At 42.3% G+C, this 10,353-nt stretch overlaps 1 protein-coding gene across 1 annotated transcript; it reads left to right on the forward strand.

Annotated features, from left to right (window-relative positions):
* Window positions 1-1,030: 1,030 nt before the first annotated feature.
* LOC310879010 (uncharacterized protein) lies at window positions 1,031-5,923 on the forward strand (the record flags this gene model as incomplete). The annotated part of the gene is made up of 6 exons (XM_083793426.1): window positions 1,031-1,209; window positions 3,404-3,559; window positions 3,654-3,796; window positions 4,417-4,557; window positions 4,617-5,426; window positions 5,676-5,923. Exons 4-6 carry the CDS (start codon window positions 4,545-4,547, stop codon window positions 5,921-5,923), a joined length of 1,071 nt encoding a protein of 356 aa, XP_083649552.1. The 5' UTR covers window positions 1,031-1,209; window positions 3,404-3,559; window positions 3,654-3,796; window positions 4,417-4,544.
* Window positions 5,924-10,353: the final 4,430 nt, after the last annotated feature.

Raw genomic sequence — 10,353 nt, forward strand, 5'->3', positions numbered from 1 at the left:
CCAAGTCTGTAAATAATACAAAAACGTCCATAGTAACTACAAAATAAATACAATAGTACAAAAATACTAGAATAAAATACAAAAATAGAAAGACACAAATATGTATTACCATCACCACAGTACGGTCAATAGTTTTGGAACCATTTCCAGTCTTCTTTGTGTTAATGGCCCACCTCTGGAGGCTTTTGTTGTGCCTCTCTTTTCTGGCCAACAGAACCCCACACTGTGTAAGAGTGAGAGTGAGAGTGAGAGGATGAGAGCACTATAAGAGGTATAATTAAGATACAAATGGGTTCTCTTAGCGGTTATCCTGTTTAATAGGGGAAAAAAAATGTGCTGTTGAGTTAATACACCACCAGGAAAATGTCAATGTCCATATCACACAATGCCATAAGCTGTCATTATTGCAACGCTAGTGTTGCCATCTTCTTGAATTCCTAAACACCTGCTTGACTGACCAGAGTTTAACAGACTCAATATCCACTTTTAGCTATAATAGGATGTGATTTATAAAAACGTAGTCAAATTCTATTTCAACAGGTCAATCCATCAGTTCAGAAATGTTTCGAAAATACATACACACTGCCTAGTGTAACAAAACTAAACTCTCATCACTGTGTTGCTTATTTAATGTCAATCAAGTTCATTTGAACTAGAACTTAATGACTCTGGCCATTGACTGTTAATCATGGCAGTATGCTAAAGGCCTACTGTACTGTATATATTACCTACATTTTTGCACGTCTGGAGCCCACATGGCATTGTGGCCTTGCAGTGGTGGCAGGTTCTGCTGTTAGATGGCATTTCTACAATTGTTTTAGGGGAAAGGGGGAAAACAATTGAGTACCTGCGACGAATAACCGTTTAAGTCCACCTTAAAAAAAAAAAAAAACAACGATGACGTCATCACGCTGTTATACGAGCCCTCCGTTTAATGCGGAAGCCACGTCAGTTTTTTTTTCATTAGACCCAGGGTAGACGTCTCTTTTCAACGCGCTGCGGAACAACCGTTCATGTCCACCAGCTGAAATGGCCCCGCAGCCTGTTTTCATGTCCGCAGCTGACATTAAGAGGAGCAATTTAGGCAAAAGAAGAAAATGCGACGTTAGTGAATGGAAGGACAGAAAAAGAAAGACACTACGGAACGCGGGGAAACCATACACGACCAGAAAGGGGGTTGAAAACCCCGGGAAAAGCCCACCTCAAAAGGTACGTGGAATAACCGTATATACTACATTGCAGTGTGTAACGTTGTACGTTAGTCTTTTCTTTGTTGCAAGACTGAGTGTAGGGTGGCCACCTGCAAGACCTCAGAAAGGAGGACACTTTTGCGGGGCTCGCTCCCCCGACCCCCCCCCCCCCCCCTCCCAGATCCCCCCCCCCCCATATATTAATATTATTACTACTACTATTGCACCTGATTTTCACCACCATCATCTCCAGCATTATGTCCACAGAGAACATATATTTGCTAATTAAATTAACCTTTTTAAATTATAGGGTACCACAAAGGCCATTCATTTTATAATCAATTTATTTTATTTCATGTTTAGATATGTTTTATGTTTAATCTCTTTCTTGTGGGTTTTTTTATACAGTTTTATGGTCATCGGTGTGGGACATAGAATGATGACAGTAGCCTATATGTTCACACAGCCTCCCTTTCTTTATGATGTCGAGTTCCTTGCTCCATTGCTCATTAAATGTAGTTTTTCATTTCGGCATATTTGGTTTGTTTATCTCTGCATTAACTATACTAAAGTGATTGTGAGAGCACAACAAACATACCGACCATCCCACTGGCAGTGTTGCCAGGTTTTGGAAGAGATCCAAGCAACCATGTCTATGAAAACAAGCCCAAAAGAAGCCTGACTAGGCTTAGTAGCCTATTATATAAAACAAGCCCAAAGTCGCTTATAATTAAGCGGACATGGCAACACTCTGAACGTCTCCACTAGCCTCTCTCTTTTTAAGACAGTGTGGCCGGCTCGCTGCGGAGGCGGAGCTGAGCAGCGCTGCGGAGATTTTAATACCCAGGCAGACGACGTAAATGACAGACTATGACAGTAAATGACACAAGCACTGTATATCACAAAAAAACGGACAATTATGTGTCCGGCCAGAGGTTGAGGTGGGAGGAGGACAGGTGGGTCTAAAACCGGACTGTCCGGCGTGAAACCGGACGTCTGGCCACCCTAACTGAGTGTAGCTGTTCAAAGTGTGTTTGCTATTACTCATAATACACTACGGTGTGTATATCGTCTGTGATTAAACTGCTAACAGCACATTCTAATTACACCATAAACTACAATGTAATCATGACTGCAAACTTTCGGTTAAACAATAGGGTAGAGTCTGTGCTGATACCTGTGCAAGAGAATGTGGCATGTTGACTGAGGGGAGAAAGCTGCAGATGTTCACGGAGTTTTATGCAGTTCCATATGAAAAACAGCAAGCCATCATTCTTTCAGGTTTAGAACAGGTAAGAGATAAGATCAGTGATAGTGTGGAGGTGGTGGTGTTTAGCTATACACCATAGAAGCACACTACAGCAGTGTGGTGGTGGTGTTTAGCTATACACCATAGAAGCACACTACAGCAGTGTGGTGGTGGTGTTTAGCTATACACCATAGAAGCACACTACAGCAGTGTGGTGGTGGTGTTTAGCTATACACCATAGAAGCACACTAAAGCAGTGTGGTGGTGGTGGTGTTGTTTAGCTATACACCATAGAAGCACACTACAGCAGTGTGGTGGTGGTGGTGGTGTTTAGCTATACACCATAGAAGCACACTAAAGCAGTGTGGTGGTGGTGGTGTTGTTTAGCTATACACCATAGAAGCACACTACAGCAGTGTGGTGGTGGTGGTGGTGTTTAGCTATACACCATAGAAGCACACTACAGCAGTGTGGTGGTGGTGGTGGTGTTTAGCTATACACCATAGAAGCACACTACAGCAGTGTGGTGGTGTTTAGCTATACACCATAGAAGCACACTACAGCAGTGTGGTGGTGTTTAGCTATACACCATAGAAGCACACTACATCAGTGTGGTGGTGGTGTTGTTTAGCTATACTTCATAGAAACACAGTGTGGTGGTGTTACAGTACTGTTTAGCTATACTCCATAGAAACAGTGTGGTGGTGTTACTGTTTAGCTATACTCCATAGAAACACACTACAGTAGTGTGGTGGTGGTGTTGTTTAGCTATACTCCATAGAAACACATTACAGCAGTGTGGTGGCGTTTATCTATATTCTATAGCTAAACATTACACCACCACACTGTGGTGTGTTTCTGCACCACATTAAGTAGTGAAAATAGCTGATCTATAATGTCAGAATCCTATATGTGTATATATAATCCTGTTTATACTATTCGTGTGTGCATTTGTTTATTTCAGCACAAGGTGAAACGTAAACGAATCCGGAACCCCGATGTGACAGAGTCCAAAAGATCTTTCACTTTCAAATACCATCTGCAGCAGAGAGGGGAGAGACTGAATGTCTGTAAACTAACATTCACGTCTGTGTATCAGATCACCAACAGTCGCATTCAGGTTTGTCTCATTATGCATTTCCGCATGTGCCAATAAAATGTAGACATTTTCCAAATACAGGTGAGCTCAGATTTATTCTCTATATTTTGTACAGGTGATTCAGGAAAAATTAGGCTCTCAGGCTAAGATTCCAGCCTCCCCAGAGCAGGGAGAAGGACAAGAGAATCCAGGACAAGCAGCCGGGCCAGGCCAGGCCAGGTCTCCTCTCGAGGATTTAAGAGGAAAACACAGCAATAGGTAATTTCATTTTAGTTAACCCATTCTGGGTGGGAACCCCAAATTTAGGTGTTTTAAGGATTATGTTATACTTTAGCTGTTGAAAAATAGCAGATCTACAAGCTCATAGTGCGGCTCGAGCTTGTAGAACTGCTATTTTAGAAAAATCGTGAAAATGTGGGATCTTAATATATTATTTTAGAGTGAACGTTTTTAACTCAAATCTTTGCTTCTGGGGGATTCCCTGGAACAACATATTTTCAGATGGGGGTCCGCGGCCAAATACATATATTTTTGGGGGTCCTTGACATGAAAATGTTTGAGAATGACTGACATAGAGACATGGGTTGTTCAGAAAACTGTCAGGATTGAGACATTTTGTAGAATCATTCTCAGGTCATGTAGGTCAGTGCAGTAGAAAGAATAAACATAGTGTTCACATGTAGCCACACATCACCTCAACAGGAAATCATTTCACTGATTGCCTCCGCCAGGTCGAATGGCATGTCTATTTTTTAATTTTTATATCATATCTTATTTGCATGTTTTGTTGTTCTTATTATAGCCTTTTGGCTATTGAAGCTGCACTCTAAGCTGGTAGCATGATCATTTTATTTAATTTAATTTTACTTTATTTTCAGACCACACCGCATTCATCCTGCAGTGACGGAGGGTATAAAGGAACATATCCTCTCTTTTCCACGGGAACTGAGCCACTACACTCGTATGAAGGGAACTGTAGACAGAGAATATCTGAGCCCAGATCTTAATGTTATGCGTATGTACAGACTCTATAAAGAAAAGAACCCAATGTCCCCAGCAAAGTTCTGGTTGTACAGAGACATCTTTAAACAGCAGAACCTGCGATTTGGCCAGCCAAGAAGTGACACATGTGCCAAGTGTGATTCCTACTTTGCCAAGCTTGCAGCAGCATCATCAGATGAAGAAAGAAATAAAATTTCTAATGAAAGTGAACTTCATCATCGAAAAGCAGAGAAGGCCTACGCCCAGCTGGAGATTGATAAAGAATGGGCTAAAGCAAACACTGACTGCCATGTTGTATGTGTAGATATGCAAGGGGTTGTATTTACGCCCAATCTGACACATTCCAATGTTTATTACCAACGTCAGTTTGCAAATTATAATCTATGTATTTATGAGATGGGAACTGAAGATAGCCCAACCATGTGTCTCTGGCATGAGGGGATTGCCCACCGAGGCTCTGTTGAGGTAGCAAGCTGTCTGCAGAAGTGGGTGCAGTCTTCCTTCACTCCCCTGGTGAAACCTAAGGAACGAAGGCTTATCATCTACAGTGACCGATGCTGTGGGCAAAACAACAACTGGAGAATGCTCAATCTGATGTCTCTTCTAACATCCCAGGGCTACTTCACTGAGATCGAGCAAAAGTTCATGGTTTCTGGTCACTCCTTCCTGCCCTGTGACCGGTCTTTTGCCGTCATTGAGAAGAGGCGCAAGGTGTCCAGACTCCACACACCTGACGATTTCACAGAGATGATCTTGCAGTCAAGGATGCAGAGTCCTTTTAGAGTCTTGCAGATGAATAGTGAAGACTTCAGACTTCTCCCTGATGCCGTGCTCAAGAAGCCAGCTGGCCTGCTAATCACATCACAAATGTGGTTTAAAGTAACAGGTATTATTCACAATCCTACTATGACTTTAACCCATTCTGGACAGGAACCTCTTTTGGTGTTTTAAGGGTCATACTTTAGCTATTGAATAATAGCAGATCTACAAGCTCGCCACAAGCGGAAAGAAATTATATATTCTTTCAGAGCAAACATTTTTAACTCACATCTTTGCTTCTGGGGTGTCTTTGGAACAGCATATTTTGAATAGGAATTAACATATATATGTTTTGTGTTGTGTTTTGCAATTCCAGCTGCAGACCCATGGAATCTCCACACCAAGCAGACCCACAGCCTGTACGAAGCTTGGAGGCCGTGGCTCGTCACAAAGCCTCGCAAAGGGCAACCTCCTCCAGCTCCCTCATTCAGTAGAATCTACCCCAGAGCGTACGAGTTTCCTCTGCCAGTGAAGAAGGAGAAGCACCAAGATATCATGAGCATGCTTCCCTATCTGCCTCCAGCTGCCCAGGCCTTTTACCAAGCACTTGAATGTGGACTCTAAGGGGCCAATGGGACGTTCGACTAAATATGCCTCTGTGAACATATACTGTACACTACAGTATGTCCCAAAGACTTCAAATCCAGCAGTCCTACACTGATTAAAAATGTTAGCTTTGCTCATGTTGGTGTAAAAAGGTTTATTTTTTAGATTTTCAATATCTGAAAACGTCTTACACAAAGTTCAATAATACAATGCATTGATATTTTAATTAATTTCATTAACTTTGGCATTATGCTCTGCGCAGGCCTTTTACCAAGCACTTGAATGTGGACCCTAAAGGGCCAATGGGACGTTGGAGTAAATATGCCTCCATGAACATATACCGGTACTGTACACTACAGTATGTCCCAAAGACTTCAAATCCAGCAGTCCTACACCGATTAAAAATGTTAGCTTTGCTCATGTTGGTGTAAAAAGGATTATTTTTAGATTTTCAATATTTGAAATCGTATTACACAAAGTTCAATAATACAATGCATTGATATTTAAATTAAATGTATTTCATTAACTTTGGCATTATGCTCTGCGCAGGCCTTTTACCAAGCACTTGAATGTGGACCCTAAAGGGCCAATGGGACGTTGGTGTAAATATGCCTCCATGAACATATACTGTATGTCCCAAATACTTCAAATTCAGCAGTCCTGAAAGGATATTTTTTAGATTTTCAATATCTGAAAATGTTTTACACAAAGTTCAAACGTCCAAAATTTCAATAAAACAATGCAGTGATAAATTAAATTGTATTTCATTTTAGCTTTGTCCACCACTGATTGCATTGATAGAAAGTCACGTATCTATGCTTCCCTCAGTAACTTGTTAGACCTGCAGAAAATGTAGGCTATATCTCCCTGATATGCATTGTGCTGCGTACACCATTGTAAAGCCCGTGAGTGAATCATTTTCAAACAATGGAAGTTACACTTTTTTATAATCCTTTGATATTGTGTGTGTGTGTGTGAATAATAATATATATATATATAAACACGCACGCACGTGCGCACGCACGAGCACACAAACAGGATATCCATTTTGGTTCCATGCTGTACACATTCAGACTCAGTTATAGACCTTTTAAGGGTCCTTTTGGTTCCATTAAACACCCTCGGAGTTATAGACCCTTATGGGTCCATTTGGTTAATTTTTTTAGTGTAGTTAAGTAAAGTTAGTTTAGTTGTTGCAAATCTGCAAAAAAAAAGCTTACCACTAGCTTTCTTCACAGATGTGTTCATAAAGGTGTCTACTATCACAGAAACATGTGTTCCGACCCAACTCCCTTGGGAAACTTTGTGACAGCTGCTGAAAGTTGGGGTACCATTATCAACCAATATAAGGCAACAAATTCCAAATTTCATTATACTTTACGTAGCATGTGACATGTGAAAACTTTTCACTTTTCATGATGCTGAATCTAAGCATGAGTTTAGAACGAAAATACTCATTGGGCTAAATTGGGCCATAGCCACATCTGTGATGACGGCTATGGGCATTTTTAGGCAAAGGAGTGTTCTTTGTGCAAAACTAATGCTTGCAATACATTCAGAATCTTGAAAACCCTCTAGTTTGACATGTCACAAGCTACTTATGGAATTTGGAATTTGTTGCCTTATATTGGTTGATAATGGTACCCCAACTTTCAGCAGCTGTCACAAAGTTTCCCAAGGGAGATGGGTTGGAACAAATTTGTCTGTGATAGTAGACACCTTTATGAACACATCTGTGAAGAAAGATAGTGGTAAGCATTTTTTTGCACAACTTAAGTTAACTTTACAGAGCTATGTGTGTCCCTGGGTATGTCCGAGCACGGAAATAGCTTGGTTGGTTTTCACCTCAACCGTTTCTGACGGGCCAGCTCCCTGGGCACGTTCCTGGTGGTGTGGATGTTCCGGGGACCCCCCGTAGACGCCCCCCCAGGGACCCCAACATGGTAAATATGTCTGTTCTCGACCGTTTCGGACGCGGGGCGGCTCGCCGGAACCGGGCCAGCTCCCATGGCACGTTCCTGGTGGTCTGGATGTTCCGGGGACCGCCCGGGGACCCCCCCGGGGACCGCCCGGGGACCCCCACATTGTAACTGTCAGTTCTCGACCATTTTGGACGTGGGGCGGCTCACCGGAAGCGGGCCAGCCCCTGGGCACGTTCTGGTGGTCTAGATGTTCCAGGGACCCCCCAGGGACCCCCCGGGGACCCCAAAATGGTAAAACTGTCAGTTCTCGACCGTTTTGGACGTAGGGCGGCTCACCAGAAGCGCGCCAGCCCCCTGGGCAATGTTCCCCCTAACGTGCGCCCGTGCGCGCGCGCGCACATGGCCAAATGCTATGAATAACGTTAGCTTCGCATTAGCTGGTTAGCTAACGTTGTTATCCCTACAGCACAACAAGCCTCCAGTCCAGTGTACTTGTGAATGAAACAACATGTGGAAGTTAACATTAATCTCTCTAACGGTCTAGTCCCATATGGAACCTCTCTCTGTAATTATCCAATCTGTTAATACAGCTTTCTTCAATCAATCAATCCTTCTGCTATGTAGAGCTACATATAATAATATATTATCTGGCGTAGTAGGGGCTGCTGACGTTCGACAATCTGAGAAACTATAGGAGTTGACACACCAACAAACTCGGTCTTAGTGTGTGTGTGTGTGTGTGTGTGTGTGTGTGTGTGTGTGTGTGTGTGTGTGTGTCCCAATAAAGCTTTTACGGTTTCTCATGCCCCCCATGTAATCGTTCTCAACCTGTGGGACCCCAGATGACAGTGAAGTGACAATTTAAGGACTTTTAAGACTTTTATAATGCCTCAAAGGCTCTAAAAGAAAAAATACCATTACTGCATCAAAAGTAATCAGCAAACCATGCTATAAAAACTGGTCAAACTGGTGAAAATAGCCGATCTACAAGTTCACAACGAGCTTGTAGATTGGCTATTTTCACAATATTTATCTGTGGAACCATTCTGTTGCTTGTCTGGGTGGGGGATCCCCCAGTTCAAATATGATTACTTTGGGGGGTCACAGCCTGAAAAGGTTGAGAACCACTGATAACTGAATATTTCTAAAATTGCTAGCATACCACCTTGATATAAAATAAAAATGTTGTAACTTGCGTAACCTTATGTAACTATTCATTGATTCACTCGTATAACAAAATCCATTTTGAAAAAAGAAAAAAAAATCACACCTGTGTGAAGTGAGGGGCGCTCACTTCGCATTATCTAACGTTTGGATAGTTGGTGTCAAGGTGACGTATGTTTGCTCAGTAGTTGCTGATGTCTGCTCAGGAGGTTTGAGTGTTTGCTCAGACCGAAAAAATTTTAGAGGGAACATTGGTGGTGAATATGGAGTGTAGGACTTTCATTCTTTGGTTTCCGGTTGCCGACCGACTGGGCAGTACGCCAGGGTTAAAATGGTTAATCTGTCTCTCTCTGCAGATCCAGGTCCAACAATGGCGGCGATCCTTCCGGCGGCGATCCTTCCGGCGAATTTTATGTGTCCCAATCCAATCTGTGTTTTGGCTGGCAATGGAGGTCCTTTCGTGAATGCGGCGGCTTTGCTGAATCACAGGAGGGGCCAGGCGCACCCAGCGGTACGTATGTATGATGTTACCTACACCAGGGTTCCTACACAAGTGAGAAGTATGGAATGTCAAAATGTAAAATAATGAAATGATTGAAATTCAACATTTTTCATTCAACAGCGGAGAAGATCCTGCCCCTACTGCCACATGAGCTTTAATGATTTTGCTATATTGGGGGCTCACCTCAATATGTTACATCGATGGATCCCAGCTCCACACCTCATTCCGGTGAGTTAATTTATGTCACTGTGCCAATAAATTGGAATTAAGAAATTACAGACTAGAAAATGATGGAATTTTGAATTTTACATGTGTACATTTTCAGTTTCAGTTTCAGCCAGCACAACTTGGAATTGGAAATAATGTGTATTGGTGCAGAACTTGCCACAACCCGCACGCAGCTTTTCTCCTTACGCACAACCTGGGACAGCATGTGGTGGGTGCACACATGAATCAGATTAATGTAAGTTGAATTAATTCATGTGGGGGCCTCATGCGCCAATAAATTAGCTGGGTTATTTCCCCAATAGTTTTATTGTATTTGTGCAATACTTTGTGTTTTGAGCTTGTACAGCTATTTTTGCTATATTTGAATTGAAATCCTGAATTATCTTTTGCCATTTCTTTATGGAATCCTGAAAAGTTCCTTTTTATTTAATTTAAAATGCATTTAGTTATAGTCATGTTAACTTTACGAACTATCCAAATGCATGACTAAAATAAGTCTCCATTCATTACAGGCTCGGATCCGCGTTTCTTGCAGCATTTGCACCGACTCCTTCAGCACACCCGCCGGCCTTGTAGTGCACCAAAATCGACCTCTTAGTACTTGCTGATCTGACGGTAAGCGTTTCCACGAC

This window comes from Protomyctophum parallelum (genome assembly GCF_964188405.1).
Source record: "Protomyctophum parallelum genome assembly, chromosome: 21".
NCBI classification, from domain to species: Eukaryota; Metazoa; Chordata; class Actinopteri; order Myctophiformes; family Myctophidae; genus Protomyctophum; species Protomyctophum parallelum.